Source organism: Diabrotica virgifera, chromosome 9, assembly GCF_917563875.1.
Source record: "Diabrotica virgifera virgifera chromosome 9, PGI_DIABVI_V3a".
Lineage (NCBI taxonomy): Eukaryota > Metazoa > Arthropoda > Insecta > Coleoptera > Chrysomelidae > Diabrotica > Diabrotica virgifera.
In genome coordinates this window covers 217,483,694-217,506,543 of record NC_065451.1, presented here as the reverse complement: position 1 = coordinate 217,506,543, position 22,850 = coordinate 217,483,694, and the positions used below count along the sequence as shown (strand labels likewise).

The following is a 22,850-nucleotide window of genomic DNA, read 5'->3' as shown; positions in this document are numbered from 1 at the left end:
TGGTAACTCCATCTTTAAATGAGCATTCCAAATACTCTGTCTTTGTCCTACTAAGTTTTAAACCTTTTTCCTCCAGAGCTTGTCTCCACTGTTCCAGTTTTTGTTTTAAGTCTCTTTCACTATTTCCTACTAATACGACATCAGCATACATTAAGCACCATGGAATGTTACCCTGTAGTTTCGCTGTTATCTGGTCCAAAACTAATGAGAATAAATACGGACTAAGCACCGAGCCTTGGTACAATCCTACTTTCACATGAAATTTAACAGTTCTCCCACACCTGTCCTAACACTAGTCGTTACTTCCTCATACGTATTTCTCACAATCTTTACATATTCACCAGGGACTCCTTTCTTATTGAGTGCCCACCACAGAATCTCTGGAGGAACTCTATTATATACTTTCTCAAGATCAATGAATACCATATGAGCGTTTGTTTCTTTACTCCTGTATTTTTCCATCAACTGCCTTATAATAAAAATTGCATCTGTTTTTGATCTGCCTGCATAAAGCCATATTGTCAATAATAAATGACAACAACACCAGTCAAGAAATACAAAAACGGATTCTTAGCGGTAATAAGTGTTTTTATGCATACAAAAACTTAATGAAAAGTAAGTTACTGAATCGTGAGTCTAAGCTTATAATCTACGAAACAGTAATTAGACCAATGGTCACATGAATGTGAAACGTGTGGACCCTCTCAATCACTGATGAAAATCAACTGAGAATATTTGAGCGCAAAATACAAAGGAAGATATTTGGTCCAACACATTGCAGCGAGGGTTCATGGAGACTTAAAATGAACCACGAGCTGGATAAACTAATGCGGAGCGCAGATATTGTTAGATTTGTAAAGTCACAAAGACTAAATTGACTTGGTCACTTATAGAGAATGCCAGACCGACCATTAAGAGTTATCCAGAGATGGAAGTCTTAAGGAAATAGAACAAGAAGAAGGACCCGTAAAAGATGGATAGACGACGTAGAGGAGGATATTAAAACCATGAACATCAGGCAGTGGCGAAGGACAGTATGGAATGGAAGAACATTTCAGAATGGAAGAACATTGTTAAGCAGGTCAAGACTCACAAAAAGTTATAGCGCCATTAGAAGAAGAAGAAGAAGAAGAAGAAGAAGAAGAAGAAGAAGAAGAAGAAGAAGAAGAAGAAGAAGAAGAGGAGGAGGAAGAAGAAGAACCGATTTAGTAATATAAGCGTCCTATTTTAGTTTATGTTTGTTTAAACTTGCTACAATATGTTTGTGTGTATACATTATATATCGATGTTAGTTCTTACTTTGTTTTTCCACCCGTCACTTTAAATTTGTGTGCTATTATTTGGATAAGATTGTTAAAATTTTATAGTAAGTTCCAACTATCATGGTTTATTCGTTGTTCTGTAGTTTGAACTCCGATGAAGTCTATATACATAGACGAAACTTAGACTCGTAATACAAAGGCACGTTCCTTAGTTTTATTTGCTTCCTCTCAGTGAGAAACAAAGGGTATCTACCAGTATTATCTCTTTCTTCTTTAAATATTTCACTAGTATGTATCCGTTGCTCGATGGGTCGCTCTGTTAGACAGCAGACTTAGTAAAACACAGGTTAAGTTCAAATAAAAATATATTCTTATAACCCAACAAAATAACATTTTTTAATCCTCAGCGCAGTGCAGTACATTAACATAAGGCAGGCAATTGGTACTAGGATAAAGATGGGAGCGGCCGTTCAATACACGGTCTGAGAATAACGGGTCAGCGATTCATCAATTCTAAATCGCTGGACGGTTGGTCTTTTATATATCTATATAAAATTTTGACAAATATAGTAAATAAAAACCCAAAAATCTGTATAAAAATACTAGGACATTACCAAAATCGATTTAGACCAGGAATATCAGTAATAAATTACATATTTGGTAAAAGTTGAGATATCGCAATAAATAATAGTTTTAAAACACATTTTTATAGATTAAGGAAAGTTTTTAGAAAGATATTTTTACAAAAACCCCAAAAAGAACCGCTTTGGCGTAAAGAAATACTAAAATACAGTTTCTCGAGTCTTAAAAACTAGCTCTTTAAAACCATAAATCATTATTGGGGGAAACATAAGTACAATGGAGTTCTCTTTCCAGATTTTCCATCACCCTTCATCTGCTGGCGTCTTGCATGAGTTACTCGAATTCCGCAGTCAATCCAATTCTTTACGCCTTTTTGAGCGACAACATATATAAACATCTATATAAAATAGCGACATCTATATAAAATTTTGACAAATATAGTAAATAAAAACCCAAAAATATGTATAAAAATACTAGGACATTGCCAAAATCGATTTAGACCAGGAATATCAGTAATAAATTACATATTTGGTAAAAGTTGAGATATCGGAATAAATAATAGTTTCAAAACACATTTTTGTAGATTAAGGAAAGTTTTTAGAAAGATATTTTTACAAAAACCCCAAAAAGAACCGCTTTGGCGTAAAGAAATACTAAAATACAGTTTCGCGAGTCTTAAAAACTAGCTCTTTAAAACCATAAATCATTATTGGGGGAAACATAAGTACAATGGAGTTCTCTTTCCAGATTTTCCATCACCCTTCATCTGCTGGCGTCTTGCATGAGTTACTCGAATTCCGCAGTCAATCCAATTCTTTACGCCTTTTTGAGCGACAACTTCAAGAAGAGCTTCGTGAAGGCGTGCACTTGTGCGGCCAACAAAGAGGTCAACGCGACGCTCCAGCTCGAGAACAGCGTCTTTCCGAAAAAGAATAAACACGCGTCGGAAAGGTGAGTGGATTTTTTAATTATTGTGACACGGTTTTTTATTAGTTTGCATCTGCACGGCTTTTTTATATGATTTACTAACTTCTTTTATAAATATAAAAAGCAATATGATTCGGCAAAGTTAATAAATTAAACTGCAGTATTTGATTAGTAGACGATTCATCAGCGGTAAATAACTGTAAAACCGTGGAATTTTGAGAACCAAAACCGATTTTAATGAAAATTTGGGTTTAAGCTATGTTGCTCTATACATTTTTTTGCAAAGTTGACACTTTCCAAGTTATTTGCGATTGAAACTACGCATTTTCATTGACGAAACTCACGTTTTATAACGGTTTGTCATGAATAACTTTAAAAAAAATTAATTTTGTATACTTGAAAATATTTTATGGTTCTACTCATCATTAATCCCTGCATTTGAGAAAATGTTCGATGCCATATTTCGGGGACACACTATAGATGTATAATGTATAGATTATTGCATAAATCAATAGAATATTATAGTCATACTTTCATTTCAAATTAGTTAATTTTTCTGAGAAATTAATAGTTTACAATATTTGCATTTCATTCTATTTCTATTACGCCAGTCAATGCGCGACATTAAGAACAAGGTATTACCTCCGAATTCTATCCTACTGCATGGATTTTAATGAAATTTTGGGAGTAGCCCAATCTCTTGATTCAAAGTCTATTCTATATACTATGGCGCTTTTATCATGGGGGCGGTTCTCACCACTTCTCGGGGGTGGAACATTTTTATTTTCGAATTACATGGAGAAAAAGGAAGGATTTTAAAAAAAATTTAAAAATGCATTCTATAATTTGATCACATTTTTTACAAAAACCATTCATTTTAAACCCGTTCAACTTTTTGAAAGTAGAAATAACACTATATTAAAAGGTATTGCAGAAGAAAAACAATGCATTTAAATTCTGGTGGATGAGGGGTTAAATGTATGTACTTTTCATTTTACCTTAAAGTACATTAGTCATATACTTTTTTGCACTATATCTCGCTTAGTTTGAATGTAAGCGGCATTTAATGGTGCTCGTTTTAAAGGCTTTTTCAAACACTACAAAAGGCGTTGGTAGCATTATACACCTAAAACCTACCGTTCCTCTGTTATTTCAAGTTGAATACACCAATTTGAGCATGCACCAAAAAACAAACTCTTTTCACCTACCATATCTCTTTTTGCATTATAAATAGAACATTTACGAAGGAACGAATCTCTTTGTTATTTATAACCTAAAAAATGTGTTATATAGTGTTTTTAGTTCGATGCATAGTTTTTAAGGTATTCACAAAAAACCGTCCGAAAAGGTGTCATTTTTCAATGAAAATGGCCAATTTTCAATTACGCATAACTCAAAAATTATTGAGTTCTCAAAAAAAGCATAGACCAGTTTTTGCTTAGAAATAGGTTCTCTAGCCACTCCCGTGCTTATTTTGACCAACAAATTTTCCACCCCCTTGACGGGGTGGGAACCGCCCCAAGATAAAAGCGCCATAGTATATAGGGTAGATTTTGTTTCTTGAGCTATTCCCTACTTATTGTGAAAATATCAAGTACATCGATGTAGTAGGATGGAATGCGGAGCCAAATACCCTCATTGACTGCCCTATAATAATGCTCTGCTATGATCGCGTGAGAGAGGACACACAAGATTATAGCAAAATTTCTATTTACTGTAACTTTTCGAGTTTTTGAGCTACAGCAACGAGTTTTTCCGCTTCAACCGGAATCCACATTTTAAGTAAAATTTATTGTGATAAAAAATAATAAAGTAATATATATGTCTGCAAAATTTAAAATTTTAGTTTCTATTACAAAGGAAGTTACGGGCACTTGAATATTTTTTTTATAGAAAATTCATAATTCCCCTCCTATGGGGAGTTAAGAAATCTGACTAATGTCATTCAATTTACCGATAGGATTTCAAAAATATATCAAAAAATAAACAAATTCCTTGGAGCCATTTTTGAGAAAGTCTAGTTTAAAGTTATGTCAAATTTTGACCCCTTAAATATAGGCAACCCATAACTTTTTCTGAAAAACGATAATATTCTTCTTATAGCCCCATCTTTAGGCTATATAACGCCTTTTTCAAATTAAACTTATCTTAAACAAGTTTTTAGATAGGTAGGGAAATGTGTCGGGTGGGCGGTCGGCCATGTTGGCCGCCATTTTGAATTTGGAAACGTCAAATTCCGTATTTCTATTTACCTATCAATGAGCTAACTTTGAGTTAAATTTCATTCGTTTCGGTCAAAATTTGCAAAAATGGACCCTAAATAACCCCCCTATTTCAGCCCCCCTTTGAGAAGTTTTTTTTAAAACCTTAGTTTCTCGACAAAATTCTCTTACCGAAATCAAACTTACTCATACCGAATTTCATCGAAATCGGTCCGGTAGTTTTTGCTGGGCGGTGGCGACATACGTACATACGTACGTACATACGTACGTACATACTTCCGACATGTTTTTTTTTATTTGCTTTTTAGACTCAGGGGGACTCAAAACGTCAAAAAAAAGTGAAATCTGAAAAAAAAAATTGCACGATCCTATAACTTTATCTATTATACTATACTACGAATATAGTATGATAAAGTAAAGTTGCGTCAGAAAGACCTAGGTAAACCCAATAACGACTGAATTATTGCTCTTTAAAGAATGGTTATTTTCGAAGAATCTCGAAATGGAAAACCTTCAATCTCAAATAACTCGAATATGGTGCAAGTTTTTGGGAAAACTTAACAGACATCTTTTAAAGCTCTTTAAAATATCTTTCACATAAGCTCTGACAAAAGTTTTTGCGTAAGAACTGACTGACTTATGACGAAAATAAAGTCGCTCTCTGCTTTTTTCTTTTTGAAATGTAAAAAATTAAACCCTCGTCGTTACAATCCTAATTACTCTGGGCTAATTAGCAAAATTCATGGAAAAGTTATTTACCAGCAATTTTATTGCTGGAATCGAATTATAAGATCCTCCATATTAATAATATAGGTATGCAAAGTCCGCAGATAGTATGCTACTTTTTTTATAAGCAAAATGGCGCCGACAAATCGTATTTTTTTCAATTATTGCTCTATAACTCCGAAGATTTTAACTTTGCACCAAAAATATTCCAATAAGAATTCACCCCAATTTAATTCTACATAGAGGCATGTTTTTCCCGATTTGGTCCGACGAAAATTACCCTCGGAAAATGTGGATTTTCCCAACAAAATCTCGAATTTTCAAATAAATTTTTTGGCCCAGTAATTATTTATCAATAATTATATAGCTTGGTGAAATAAATGCTTTCTTGGTATAGATTATAAATTCAGAAGCCGGTTAAAATGAAACGAATATTTTAGCAACAATTCAATTGTTAATTAACAATTTACAGTCGCAATAACAACCAAAATAATCATGAGACATTGATCAAACTTAGAAAGATTATAAAGGTGTGATGCCTATTTAATATTTTGTTGACAAAATATAAATTTTTCATTTTTTTGCATAATCTTTGAATGTTTAAAAAAAATTGTTATAAACAAATTAACATTTCTTAGAAATTGTTTATTATATTCTAATTTTAAAAAATACTTAAAATGCGTATTTCATAGGTCTTGAAAATGAATGCTTTTGAAAAAATTTTCCAACCATTTGCAAAGAAGTTAGGAAACAGCAAAATAAATATACGATATCTCCATTGTTTATAATTTGTTTTAATTGTTTCAAAGCTTAAAAGTGAGTCTATGGTACAATCTAATTGCTCACAAAGAATGTCAAAAATTAGTGCAATGGTTATATTTTAATCAAAGATTAAAATTACTTTTTTTTGTAATTTTTAGCGCGAAAGTAGGCTTGATACAGAGCCGGAGATAAAATGTTCACTCGAAGCGACTGACACGCTTAAACTCGCGCGAGTTGTGTATGTGGGCGGGTAGCTAGAGTACTGTATTATTCTACTTTCGCGCGTGTAAATTACAAAAATATATATATATAATCTTTAATTAAAATATAACCATTAAGCTGATAATCGATATTGTTTTATAAATAATTAGCTTGTACTTTAAACTCACTTCTACGCTTTGAAAGAATTAAAAAATATATTAACACCGTAGTAATAGTATGTTTACTTTGCTGTTTCATAACTTTTTTGCAAATGGTTGCAAAAAAGTTTTAAAGCATTCATTCTCAAGATATTTGAAATGCGCATTTTAGCTATTTTTTAAAATTATAATATAATAAAAACTTTCTGAGAAACGTTAATTTGTTTATAACTATTTTTTTAACATTTAAAGATTATGCAAAAAAATAAAAAATTTATATTTTGTCGACAAAATGTTAAATAGGCATCTCATCTTTATAAGATTTCAAAGTTTGATCAGTGCATCATAATTATTTTGGTTATTATTGCGACCGTAAATTATTAATTAACAATTGAATTGTTGCTAAAATATTCGTTTAATTTTCACCAGCTTCTGGAACTATAATCTAAACCAAGAAGGCTTTCAAGTCACCAAATTATTTAATTACTGGTAAATAATTACTTATCTAAAACTTTACTTGAAAATTAAAGATTTTGTTGGGAAAACCCGCATTTTCCGAGGAAAATTTTCATCGGGACAGATCGGGAAAAACACGTTTCTATGCAGAATTTAATCACGGTGACTTTTTATTTGAGTATTTTTGTTGTAAAGTTAAAATCTTCGGAGTTCTAGAGCAATAATTGAAAAAAAACACGATTTTCGGGCGCCATTTTGTTTATAAAAAAAGTAGCACACTGTCTGAGGACTTTGCATACCTATATTATTAATATATAGGATTTTATAATTCGATTAATAACTTTTCCCAAAAATGGCCTATTCTCCGATAATCAGCCCAGACTAAATAGAAATGAATAAATTCTCACTTGAAATTAACTTTTTTTAAGTATAGTTGATACGATCCATGTGATTCGACGGGTTTGGAATGCCTAGTTTAGAAAAAATAGTTAATTAAATCGAAAATGACATTAATATGATTTTAAAAAAAGGTGAATTTTTCTTAAATAAACCTAAAAGTATTCATGATACAAAAACAAAAAACAATCAAAATTTTCAGTAAAATAAATTCTACAATTAATATTTGAAACATTTATTCATATTATAAATACTTTTAGGTTTATTTAAGAAAAATGCACTTCTAATAATAAAACACTGAAAACGTTTATTTTCTATACTTCCACAGAATTTTCATCATTACTTCCATCAATTCTGTGGAAGTATAGAAAACAAACGTTTTCAGTGTTTTATTATTAGATAAAATGAACTTCCATCAAGTAACGGTCGAATCCATCAAAAATGCACTTTTTTAAATTTTAAAAATGTCATTTTTGATTTAATCAACTATTTTTTCTAAACTTGAATATGGTGCGGCTGTATTTTCGTGTTGCAACGAAATTGAAAATGGTTATTCATTTTTGATTTACATGTTTACTCTGATTGGAGTACGAAGGGAACCATTCTCGTTGGAACTTTACCGCGCTGGGCAGATGGGACGTGAATTATAAATTGTAAAATTCCCTCATCTTCTTTAGTCTCAGCATCCGTTATGGCTTGCAAATTTTAGAAGCCTCGGAGGTGTAACCGGAGAAGGTTCCCATGGTTTTTGGTCTGGTGGGATGTAGAGTAATATTTTTGGTGTTATTCTATGTGCTATTAGATTGAAAACTTAGTCTTTTGCTAGCAGTTGCCGCTAGGGCATCCCCGCCATTTCGTTCGTTGCAATACGTGACTGCACGCCGTGTTTTGTCCTGGTTGGGTCAGAGAGAGCAGCATATGTGCCTCCTGATGAGAGACTAATAAGTTTCGAAACCGGTAGAGTGTAGAGGTGCTTGCTGCACTCTCTGATTGAATTAGAATATGGTGCGGCTGTATTTTCGTGTTGCAACGAAATTGAAAATGGTTATTCATTTTTGAAAAAAGTATTTGTTAAATGCTGTCCCAATTTCCATTTGTTTTAATACAGACAGTTTAGCAAAGAAATATACAATACTATATCTATAAAAGTTCGTGTAATTGTCCATGAAACATTAAAACATCTCTTATTATAAAAAATAAGAAATGGTTTCCCATATATCCAAACATTTCCAGTATGTGTGCTTTGTTTAAAAATCTTTTTAAGCGGGACCGTCTGTTCTGAGTAAACAAATCCGTTTATTTAGGCGACACTACATACATCAAACACAACCGCAAGTTGTAGCTCTTTAGAAATTGAGCTTTCAAGGGATACTTTTTAAACAGACTTTTGATGAGGTCGAGGTTATTTTTCTGTATGCTATTAAAAAAGTATGTGTAAAACATTAATGAGTCATGTGTGTGTCACTTTTCTGTAAAATATAATTCAAACTCTTTTGATATTAGTATGTATAATATAAAGGGTGGAACTGTCAAATGTCGTCTTTGTTTTTTACTAAAATTATTTAAACTGACACTGACATTTTTATAGATTTATCACTATCACACAAGTTCAAAAGGTTTGGTGCGTTTGATCCTGCGGACTAGGTTTTGATTATCTAAAAGTTCTAACACTTCCCTGTTTGTATGGTTGTGGAGTCGTTTTTCGTGACCCTTGGCAATCTTCTTTATTTCTTCTTTGATTGTTGCTATACGAAGTTCCCGATGTAGGTCTTTGTTGCGGATATACCATGGAGCGTTGACTATGTTTCTTAGTATTCGGTTTTGGACTCTTTAAAGGCAAGCATAGTTACTCTCACTAGTACAGCCCCATAACTGTAAACCATAGGACCACATTTGTTTGTAAATTAATACTTTGTTTTTGATTGTAAGTTGTGAGCTTCTACCTAATAACCAATATAACTTCTTGTACTTCAGTTTTAGTTCTTCGGTTTTCTTTCTGATATGTTCCTGTCACTTTAATTTGCTATCCAAATGTAGCCCTAGATATTTAACTATTTTCTTGTACGGAACGATTTTATTGTTTATTCTAACTGGGTGACTATTTATTTTTTTGTAGGTGAAATCGACATGGGCAGATTTCCCTTCATTGATTCTTATGCGCCATTTATTATTCCAGGTGTTTATTTTGTTTACTGCATTTTGCAGGACAGTGAACCTAGCCACAACAGTGATGTGTGCAACAATAATTATTAAATTCTAAGGTGAACCGTTGGGAATACCTAGGACAGTACAGTAGTAGATTAAGTTAAATGTAAAATGCTGGTTAGTCTCAAGATTAGGTGCATTGTTAATTTAATAAATAAAAAATAAAAAAAAAACTAAGATTATTTGATCATCGTCAAACAAAAAGCTATGGATATAGTTTCGTCAATTTTTACTCCAATCTGCCCACATTTCTTATTCTAGTTTTTAGTGTTTCATTTATACAGGGTGTCCAGAAACTCTCCAGAAACGTGCAATTCAGCAGCGTTGAATTCCATTGTTTTTTTCATGAGCTGTTTTATAAAAAATGTATAATCAGTAGGTACATGAGCATCATAGACGAAAACCACTATGTTATTCTGAATTCGCAGCTGTTCTTCTATTCCTTCCTTGATGATTTTCCCATGCAACCTACCCACAGAAGGTATAAATCATATTACCAGTGGCGGCTCGTCAGAGGAGGCAAGGGAGGCTCAGCCTCCCCATAAATTTTTTACACACTCTACACTGTTTTGTTTATCATGAATCGCGAAAACAACAAGTATAACTCTCACTATTATAAAACGTGTAAATTCCATATTATCACTAATTATCCATACGTACGGAACATTAGCATTAGAACGCATGATCGCGTCTCAGTTTTATTACATATTATTGTAGGCAGGACCCTGGGTTATCCCGAGATGCATGAACGGAGCACGGAGCCGAGAAGCCCAACAGTCTCCGTTGCTAATGCTTCGTGCAGCGCAGCAGGCGTTTAAGGAGACCCGGTCTCCTAACAGTGGCATCTACGGTGCCATCACACGCTGCCCGGAGATATACCAAGGGAGGCAGAATAGCTTCTCGGCTCCGTTGCGTGCGTCTCGAGACAACGAATTTTAGGGTTCTGACTAAAAATAATGAAAAATCTAAAAGTGCGAATTTTGTTATGAAATTTGGTATCTGGGGTTATAATAATATTTAGAACAACTTGCTCAAATAACTTTTTCCGATATCTCTAACTCAAAGCAAAATATCGGTAATTTATGGTGTTTTTGAATTCGCAGTAGGCCGCGTTTAGAATTAAAAAAATTCAGTTGAGTATCTTAAAAAATTTTAAGCTTCATTATGTATGGACTGCAAAACTTCAAATCTGTATTTATTTTGATATGCGAGGTATCTCTTTACAAATAGATGGAATTGTTAACAAATAAACGACACAAACTTTGGTATTAAACTTTTACAATTAGACTAACTATTTTTAAAATGATATGATATCATGAAATTATGAATTAGGATGATATTATGAAATGTAAATAAAAAATGGTCAAAAAATGGGGCCTTAAATTACATTTTTTGGCGCATTTTTTTGCTAGTGCAAATTTGTCTAGATATTTTACAGTTAAGTATAGCCTCCCCTATTGTAAAAATCACGAGCCGCCACTGCATATTACCCTATAATTATTGAGATCTTTTTTGTTTCCCTTTTTATATATGGAGCTCTAATAGCCCATTTTCCATTCCTCTATGTTTAATTCTTTTATTAACGCTTGAGGGGCGTATTTTAGCATTTCTGTAGATATGTCTCCAAGGCCAGTTGCTCTGCTATTTTTCATCCTTTGTATCGCATTTCTTATTTCCTTTTAAGATATATCTGCAACTTGCATTTTTCTGTCTCTTATTTCGTAAGTTAAGGGAGTATGTAGATATCTTTTTTTGTAATAACTTTGAGTAATGTGTTATCCATTCGCCTATTTGTATCGGTTCTATCTTTACCCTTTCATGGGCATTCTGATAAGGCTTGTTGCAACTAAGTCTTCGGGGAAAGGTATTTGGAAAGAGAGGACCAGGGAGAAGAAGAGTATCTTGGCTTCAAAACCTGAGAAAGTTGTTCAGTATATCGACAACCGGATTATTTACCGGACATTATGTCTAAAGTTTTTCAATGTTTTCCATTCCTCCCTTTGTTTTGATCTTCCATTAAGCTGCCCATATCTTTATATTTTTGCCAAAGTCGTTTTTTTCTACTCTTTATTTTTTTTTGTTTTAGAAGGTTGCCTTCTGTATTCTCTTCTGTCTTCTTGATCTACTGTGGTGAGCCACTTGTGATAAGCCTTCTTTTCATTTATTTTCTTTTCTATCTTTGGTTTTTTATCTCGTTAGCTTTTGGTTTTCTATCTTTGCTGTCCAAGAACATAGTTTTTTGTTTTTATAAATTATCTGGTCAATTTTCCTTCCAATGGATTTTTTTTACTACTAGTTGTATTGCGTTTTTATGTTTTCATGTCGTTCTTCATTTGATATTCCTTGTATATCTTTGGTTTTTGATGCTACTCTCAATTTATAAATAAAAGAGTTCGGCATTTTATTTTTTTAGACTGTTGTGATCCTTTTCTCTTACGTATATCCTTGATTTCACCAATTGGTGGTCTGCTCCAGAGCTAGCTTCTCTATTATTATGTATCACTTTATCAATCAAAGATAGAGTAAAAATTTTAATTTTTTAATTATAACGCGGGCACATGAATTTGATACACCCTGTATATTGGTTTGTAACTATTTAGTAGAAGGTAGTTTTTACGCAGTGAGTCTATCCTTAATGAGTTTTTCCCTGAAGACTTAAAGACATTTGTAAACAAAGTGAAGTGAAAATACAATTTATTTCGGATTATAATTTAAAAAGATTGTTTGTTACGGGAGAGGTAAGATCCACAGGCAGCTGTAATTATTAGTTTTTACGAAAATAAAGGTAGAGAGATTTGGAATTTTAAGTCTGTTTGTTTTAAGAACAAGAATATTTGTATAATTTCCGGAAAGTGATTAGGATGAGTAGAAGTATTGTTTGAAAGGAAAGTGGAAAGAGAAATGTTTGTGATTGGCTTGGCAATTTAGAATGGGGAAAGAAGTTTGAATGTTGAGACAGTTTGGAAAAGAAAGAGCATTGTGTGGCCGGCATCCGGGAAGAGCAGTCGAAAAGTTTTCGCGGATAGTTCAGAAGAAAGTACTATTGGATTTGTTTGTTAGTGGAAAGTAGCTGAAAAGTGGAACGAAAGACAAATCAAATCGAGAAGAAATACCTCTTTGATTCTGTAAAGTCCAAGAGAGTACGTTAAAAGATTTATCGTTATTAAAATTATTTGTGACACCAAGTAAAAAAGATACTTGGGTCTCAGGAGATTATTATTGAGAGAAAGAGAGGAGAGAGTTTTGGTGTTTATTGAACGAGTACTGGTCAAAAGCATATGAATTAAGATTCCAACATTTCAAAAATTTAATAGGAGGTATAAGTAGTTTTGTAAATACCTAAATTTGTTTGTTTAGCTTATTTTATTAATGGTATTAGGAACAAAGCGATAAATATTTGTTTAAATTAGATTAATTATATGGTAAAAGTTTCATTTGGACAATTATGCCCACAGGATTTAATTTATAGATTTTCAGAGCATTGCTTTTGATAATAAAGGTATTGGTATGTGCTTATTTATGATTTTTCTATTTATTTCCTTTTCCTATTTTATCCCGATAAGGATCAACTAAGAGATACTGAGGCCACGAGAACGGATAAGTATAACCTAAGATAATTTTAGTTAATTTTTATGACAAAAAGGCACCCTGAGATTTTTTATTAATTTTTTATGTATGATTTGCGTCAATTCAATAATTAATTAAATAAATACTCAATTAAAATAAAAGTAATAGAAAGCAGATCATAACACTATATACTATCGTTTCTTTGCCCATGATCATTGACTCTTGTCTAACAATTACATAGTATATTCATTACGTAGTCATTAAATATTCTTAACGAATACTAGTCACATAAGTCCAGTACGATTTTTTTGACTGTTTACTTTTTCTATTGTTACGATGTTATATCATTCCTATACTGTTGTACAGAGTTGAGTCGTGGACTCTCACAGATCCCACCTGCAAGAAAATTGAGGCTTTCAAAATGTGGCTTTATCGTCCAATCCTGAAGATATCAGATATCTTAATAGTTAATTACAAAAATGCCACAAGGAAATAGCTTCAGAACAACATGAAGATATCTTATACCGATCACGTTACCAATCAAGGTGTTTTTATTAAGAATTCTTTGACTATATCACTTCATTTTATTTTTATGTCTGCGCTGATGATTCTTTCATTTATGGCTGTCCAATCCTTGACATATTTATTTACTTCTCTGTCGACTTATGTTAAGGTACGTATCCACTACGTTGGTGCTTCGTGCCCCCTGTGGATACAGCATTCGCTTCTCTACATATAAACAGCCACCGTTCCAGGTGATCTTAACCCCTGGCGATCCAATCGGTGGCGGTTTATACAGAGCGTTTACTTTGTAATTAGATATACCACATTGAAAAAAGCGCTAAAATCGGCAACATTGTTTATTATTCCACTACAGTATCGATGTTTATAGTCTAAGAGCTAGTAAACCCTCCGACTAACGGTCGTCCTGTAAGGCTAGAAATTTTTCTAGTGATAATTCTTAGCACACCAAGGCTAAAAACCATGACCTGGCAGGCCTCAGTGGTGCACGTGTATCTACCAAGTGAATCGAAAAGTGCAAATTTAGGGGGTAAAATAAACTTTCTCCTGTAAGGTTTAAATTTAAGTATGTGTTTGAGTAAGTCATTCAGAAGAAATGTGTACAATGACAGGCGATTCTGAAGAGCATAAGACCTTGCCAGGAGAGGGGAAAGATTAGGGGTTTTTCCTAAAATTATTCTTTTTGCATCGAACAAATTTTTTTTAGGTTTTTTGAATCATTCCAAACAGAAAACGTATTTAGTGATTTTTTTCTTAAGTTAATAGTTTTTGTTATATAAGCGATTGAAAATTTTGAAAATTGCGAAATCGGCCATTTTTAACCTTAAATCGGACATTTATCTAAAAATTTCAATGTTGCCAAGATACGTAGATATTCTTTAAACATTGATTGATGAAATCCCAAAGAGTTTTTTGCAATAAAATATTGAAAACCCCTTTGTTTTTTTAATTGCTAATCAAGCAGGTGCGACACTGTAGTATAAGTGAGGACGTTTGAGTTTGCATAAATTCATTATCTCGAGAATGGGCAAATTTCAAGAGAAATCCTCAGACAGGTCGATTTTTATTTTTAAATTAGGACTTTTTGGCATATAAAAAATAATTATTTTATTTGAAAGATAATAAATAAGATTGCCGCCCCCCCCCCTTTAAAAAACCCCTAGAATAGAATAGAACAGATAATTTGTAGTTTCTCGATATGCGCATTTTTTGAATTTTTGTGCATATCTTGCGCATATTTCGTAATTTTTTACTGCATATATATGCGCATATTTCATCAAAATTGATCGCATATAAATCCGCTCCCTAATAATAAATTAACATAATAATCCACAGGTGATTGAATTTGGGGAGCCGGCAATGAAATTGATACTCTAATGATTGCTCATGCCGCCGACACTTTTAAATGTTTACATGTCTATAAATTATATTAACATCGTATATATTGTTATGATCTGCTCTCTATTACTTTTATTTTAATTAGTATTTATTTAATTAATTATTGAATTGACGCAAATCATACAAAAAAAAATTAAGAAAAAATCTCAGGGTGCCTTTTTGTCATAAAAAATTTAACTAAATTATCTTACGTTATACTTATCCTTTCTCGTGGCTTCAGTATCTCTTAGTTGATCCTTATCGGGATAAAATAGGAAAAGGAAATAAATAGAAAAATCATAAATAAGCACATAGAAATACCTTTATTATTAAAAGCAATGCTCTGAAAATTTATCAATTAAATCCTGTGGGTATAATTGTCCAAATGAAACTTTTACCATATAATTAATCTAATTCAAACAAATATTTATCGCTTTGTTCCTAATATCATTAATAAAATAAGCTAAACAAACAAGTTTAGGTATTTGCAAAACTACTTATACCTCCTATTAAATTTTTGAAATGTTCGAATCTTAATTCATATGCTTTTACGCAAAATTTTTAACTTCGGATTATAAAGAACATCTATCAAAGTTATTGACTGACCTTTTTGATTCACACACAATGATGTCTCCTCTTGACCCAAACAGCTCTTCCTTGTTGATTATGTTAGGCAACCAATCAAAGCCCTCTCCGTTCTCAGCATCAATCCAGCAGCATACCAGCAACTATTTCTCCAAAACACAAGCGAGGCCACTTTTGACCAGTACTCGTTCAATAAACTCCAACTCTCTCCTCTCTTTCTCTCAATAATAATCTCCTGAGACCCAAGTATCTTTTTTACTTGGTGTCACAAATAATTTTAATAACGATAATTCTTGTAACTTGCTCTCTTGGACTTTACAGAATCAAAGAGGTATTTCTTCTCGATTTGATTTGTCTCTCGTTCCACTTTTCAGCTGCTCTCCACTAACAAACAACCTTGCTTCTGAACTATCCGCGAAAACTTTCGACTACCCTTCTAGGATGCCGGCCACACAATCATCTTTCTTTTCCAAAACCGTCTCAACATTCAAACTTCCCTTTCCCCATTCCAAATTGCCAAGCCAATCAGAAACATTTCTCTTTCTACATTCTTCTTTTTCATTCGAAAAACCAGGCATTCTTTCAAACAATACTTCTACTCATCCTAATCACTTTTCGGAAATTATACAAATACTCTTGTGCTTAAAACAAGCAGCCTTAAAATTCCAAATCTCTCTACCTTTATTTTTCTAAAACATAATAACTACAACTACCTGTGGATTTTACCTTCCCGTAACAAACAATATTTTTAAATTATAATCCGAAATAAATTGCCATTTCACTTCACTATATTTACAAATGTCTTTAAGTCTTCAGGGAAAAACTCATTAAGGAGAAACCCACTGCGTAAAAGCTATCTTCTACTAAATAGTTACAAATCAATATACAGGGTGTATCAAATTTATGTGCCCGCGATATAATTAAAATTTTAAATTTTTACTCTATCTTTGATTGATAAAGTGATACATAATAATATGTAACTCATTGCATGTGGAAAGCCGGCAGTATTGCCATCTTAAGTTCCTATATCTAATCGTCAAGTTAACATAGTGTATGTAGAGGAGCGCATGCCGTAGCGACACGGAGCACTTAGCACCAACGTAATGGATGCGTACTTTTATACTATTAAAAACTGAGTAACACTAACGTCTTTCTTTATTTCCTTGTTTAACACAAAACCTTTTCCTATAATAACTGTCCTGATCTCCTCTAATGAAATTTCTGTAAAACTCTCCTACTATCCCCCAATTTAGGTACCACAAAATACCGTTTAAGAGGGGTAAAACACTTCTATAGAGACGCAATTAACTAGGTTGGAAAACGCAATTAGGACCTGAAATAATCACTCATTTCTATGCAGGTCATAACAATTGTATGAACTCATTAAAATAATAATTAGTTCATTGTATAGGTAGTTAATATGTATGGGGGGTTTGGACTTTTGAAATACGCGTAGTAATGATTTTATATTCGGTCTTTATTATGCAACAATTATTATTACAGGATTATATATCGGTATTACATTTGTAATATCTGTATTTTGAACCCATTAAAATTTGTAATAATGAATTATTCCTGAGTAATTATTATATTGTGTCTCAGTGGCGGCCCAATCCAGCGATACTTCACCGCCAAAAAATTGACAAAAAGAATTTTTTTCTCTATATGTAGTTTTATTTTTAGTGAAGCCCTTTTAGGATGACTTATTCTACTTTCCGATAATACAGATCTGTATCAACAACAACAAACTGAAGAGTTGGTCGAAGAAATATTCAAAGAAATAATGATAAATACAGCAAAAGGGATAAGTGGATTGAAAAAAACAGGAAATAAAAAAATAAATAAATATCATCTAAAACTCAAAGAAGGAAAGAAGCAAATTATCGAAGAAATCGTACAAAAGGAAGGATCGGAAAAAGAGGGGGTACTTGAAAGGAAATACAATCCAAAAAACTCAGAAGTAAAGAAACAAGCCAGAAAATATAAAAGAAATTATATAAATGAGATGCTAAATATATCAGAGAAAGCAGCACAAGAAAACGACCTTCGAACATAATATAAAATCATACGAAACTTAACAGAAAAGGCACAAAGAAATATACGAGAAATAATGAATACACAAGAAAACTGAATCAAAAATGAGAAAAAAATACAGAGAAGAAGAAATCATAGAAGTCATAGAAGACAAAGTAGAATCACCAGAGCTGGAAGTGAATGTTGGAGAAATTACAAAGGAAGAAATTGGAAACACACATTGGACTTCTAAAAAAATATAATACCTCAGAAATTGACAATATAGTTGATATTTAAAATACCCAAAACAGGAGACCTAAGTACTCGTAGATGCAATAATTGGCGTACAATAACACTAATAAGCGCACATCTAAAGTGTTGACCAAAACCATACTGGAAAGATTTAAACCTTAATCAGATAAACAACTGAGAAACAATCAGGCTGGCTTCCTTGCCAATCGCTCTACCATTGACCATATTTGCATCCCTAGAATTATCTTGGAACAAACAAATAAGTGGAATATAGATATAAATGTGAGTTTTTCGACCTTAGAAAGGCTTTCAATCTTGTAAATAGGATACAGATATGGAAAATCCTAACATTATATAGGTCACTACTAAAAATAATAAACTTTATTAAACTCTTCTAATAAGGATACAAAGCCAAACGGGAAGTCTCAGGTAAAGTATACCGAAATACCTGTAAAAGTGGAGTCAAACCCTAATAACACAAAACATTCCAGGAATGTTCCTAGAAGGTACACACATGACATTGAAAACATTCCTGGAATGTCCCCAAAAGCACACGAACGTCCCTGGAAAGTCCCAGGAAAGTGCTGTGTCAGCATTTTAAACATTCCTTGAATGTCTTGTTGGAACATTCCATGAATGTCTGCGAATGTTCTTTGAACATTCACAGTATATTGTTTAGACTGAATGTCTTGTTGAAACATTCCATGAATGTTCTTAGGACATTCAAAGTATATTTTTTAGACATTCTCTGAAATATATCGTCAGTGATGTGACAATACCTCCTATATGTTTTTTCATGAGTTTTGCAGGAGACGAAAAACTTTTTTACGGTCACCTCCTGTTTTCATACGTAAGTTTTGACTTGTTTTGTAGTAAATAGATAGTTGAATTTACTACAAAACAAATCAAAAAATATATGAAAACACGAGGTGGCCCAAACAAGTTTTTCATCTCCTACAAAATTCATGAAAAAGCAGATAGGAGGTATTGTCACATCTCCGACGATATACCAGAAGTACAGTAGGAAAAATGAAAGAATACCCATGAACGAACATATAAAACACGCTGTATTTTCCTGTCACCGTGTCACACAAAAAACTGGTCAGCACAAGTATATGTAATAATTATTGTTACTTGCACTGGAAAATTTTCTTTGTGACACGGTTACAGGAAAATACAGCGTGTTTTATATGTTCATTCATGAGTATTCTTTCATTTTTCCGACTGTATATGTAGCCATACCAAATAATACATCATTGATAAATATAAACATTTTCATTGCACAAAATCTTATCATATATTTTTTTCCATAATCATCACTACGATGACGATTCATTGTATTGAATTGTTCATTAGAATTACAATCTGGTCATAACTCTGACCAATGAGCAATTTTAATTTAACCTAAATTACTACTGTTCCTTAAAATGAAGAGCTTACCCATAGCGTCTCTTATCTAATCTAACAGGCACACAAGCACTATGCTCTGCTTTTATAACCGCACTATCCTAACATACACATGCACACAAGCATTATGCTCTGCTTTTCACTATCACTCAAACTAGTTCAAAAGGCTTTGTCCTCTTCAATCTTCTAGTTTGCCCAGTAGTATCCAGGAGCTGGATTTCCGCAATATTCTTGTAGGTACTTAGGAAGTTGTTGCTTGTGACTTCCAACTTTACTCCAACTTTAAAAACAAATCCAGCTGTAAAATATTTATATGCCTGAAGGCTTTTGTATGCTTTCATCTATAATATCTATAATAGTAATTTGGTGGAATGCACTTTAGGGTAAAATATTCTGACTGATTGTATATGGATCTAAATCCCCAATTATTTTCAGCTTCAATAAAAATCTAAAACAATAAAAGAAATAATGTTATTGCTTGCAAAATTCATCAATATTGATAAATATCAGAGAAAAATGAACATTGATAAAAATTGTTTGCCCTACCTTTCTCCAAACATCTGGTGTCTCCAATAATAATTTCCTTAAATAATCACTTTGCAGTGTGGTAAAGTTTATAAAGTTCACAAAATACAGCAAACGAAATCCAAATGAATCCAAAATATGACGATAAACAGTGAAATGATGAAATGAAATGATATTACAAACATAACCTCTGTAACCTGTATGCCATGCCAACCAGAACCAGAAGTCACGTGGTTTGGATTGCCTAAATACATATACACGCGCAGCAAATTTGAAAATGAATGCACATTGAATAGTAAATGGCCTCTCTTAAAATATAGGACATTGGTAGTATGTTCATAGAATGTCTTGTGGTAACATTCCACGAATAACTTAATCAGATATTCACCGAATGTTCCTTGAATGTCCAGTACATTCAAACATTAATAGAACTTTGATAGTACATTCCTGGAAGGTTTTGTGTTGTTAGGGAACAGGCACTATCCCCTACTCTATTCATTATTATGATAGAACTAAGCACCGAAATCATATGAAGGATCAAGGGGGAAGAACGATGAATGTCTATATGCGAGTTTCGGTAAAATGAGAAACAAAGTTACATATTCATTGTTTTCCCCTTTGCGTCGAATCTTGTGACGTGATTTTAAGACGATTATCATCTTTATTACCCCTTGGCCATTCACAGATTCATAGTACTCTTTTTAAGCTAACAGATTGCACCAAAATCGCAAAATGACCAAAAATTGACATTCATCGTTTTTCCCTCTGACCCTTCATATGGAATCAAAAATTGACACGTCGGCATAGTACTCCTTGGTACTCCGAAGAAACACAGAAAAAGCCAAACTGTTAAAAAATAATAACCACTCAAATAATATAATAATGATAAACGGTAAGGAAGTAGAAGAGGTAAACAAGTTCACATATTTGGGATCAATCACGGAAAGGAACGGAGGGTGTAAAAATGAAATACAGAAGAGAATAATAAAGGCCCTACATGTATTCAAACGGAACAAAACGACAAATAGTCCAGTCGGGTTAGACGAATAACAGGCCTAACCTTGCATTAGGAGCTGCCCCAAATTTTATTTTTCTAATCTTTAGGGAGGGTCAATATTAGTATAAATTTAAAATCTCGACTGAATTCCACCGTTGCGTTAGCCGCCATCTTGATTTTAAACGAGAACTGTTTTTGCTCAATATCTCCGCCATTTTCAATTTTTTGACAAAAAGTGTAAAACTAAAATTGTTGAAAATACGATTTTCTATAATTTCATTTATTATAATTTTTTTCGTGCGGTCGATATTTTCCGAGTTATGAGGGGAAAATAGTGACAGTTGGAGCACAATTATTGAATTATTGAATTATCTCGTTTATTATTAGTTTTACAACAAATATGTATCTGTACAAAAATAAAGAGAATTGAATTCTACACAATTTTGATCTCTTTCATTTTTTTGCTAAAATTAATATTTAAGGTAGTACGTATGCGGTAATGGCGCGAGCGTAAGACCGGATTGATTTTATAGCAATTGTTTTTGTTCAATATCTACGCCATTTTCAACTAAAATTGTTCAAAATATAATTTCCTACAATTTCTTTTTAACAATTTTTTTCATGCGGTTGATATTTTCCGAGTTACATGGGAAAATAGTAAAAAGTGGTGGGGGGAGCATAATTATTGAATTGAATTTTGTATCCGAGCTGCCCCAAATTTTATAATTATATCCTTTAGGAGAGATCAATAGTAGTGTAAATTTAAAATCTCGACTGAATTCCGCGGTTGCATTAGCCGCCATATTGATTTTAAATGAGAACTGTTGTTGCTTAATATCTCCGCCATTTTCAACTTTTCTATATAAATGGTGGGAAAGAAAGTTGTTGGAAATGCAATTTCCTACAATTTCTTTGGCACAATTTTTTATACGATCAATATTCTCCGAGTTAAGGGGGAAAATAATGGAAGCGGAGGGGAAGCATAATTATTGAATTGTCTCATTTATTATTAACTTCACGGCATAATTGTACATAAACAAAAATAAAGAGAATTATATTTTATACAATTGTTGAAACTTCCAATGAAACATCAACCAAACTAAGTATATAAAAGACATAAAAAGACATTACATACATTAAGTTCACTTAATTTTATTAACTAGCGGGTTTTATTGGTTGAATTTGTCTGTCGATATTTTAAGTTTTATGTCAGCTAATATATCGTGATGTTCCAACAATTTTTTTTTTAATTTTGGACCCTGTTGGGGGGAATTTTCCCATCCCCCCCCTTGTAGACCCGCCACTGGTTCTGTCAAAAAATTGTAGTAAATCGTAATTGCAACAGTTTCAGTTCTTACACTTTTTGTCGAAAAGTTGAAAATGGCGGAGATATTGAACAAAAACAATTGCTACAAAATCAATCAGGTCTTACGCTCGCACCTTTACCACATACGTACTACCTTAAATATTGATTTTATCAAAAAAATGAACGGCATCAAAATTGTACAAAATTTAATTCTCTTCATTTTTGTATAGGTAAATATTTGTTGTAAAACTAATAATAAACGAGGTAATTCAATAATTCAATAATTGTGCTACAACTGTCAGTATTTTCCCCTCATAACTCGTAAAATATCGACCGCACGAAAAAAATTATAATAAATGAAATTATAGAAAATCGCATTTTCAACTATTTCAGTTTCTACAC

The 22,850-nt window shown here is 32.6% G+C and overlaps 1 protein-coding gene across 2 annotated transcripts in view; it reads left to right on the top strand.

Moving 5' to 3' along the window:
• LOC126891646 (somatostatin receptor type 2-like) overlaps positions 1-22,850 on the top strand; it is a 525,450-nt gene that overhangs the window by 405,477 nt on the left and 97,123 nt on the right. For both annotated transcript variants that reach the window (XM_050660870.1, XM_050660871.1), the window contains exon 4: positions 2,592-2,795. In XM_050660870.1, the coding sequence (XP_050516827.1) occupies positions 2,592-2,795 (204 nt within the window). The remainder of the gene's footprint in view (positions 1-2,591; positions 2,796-22,850) is intronic.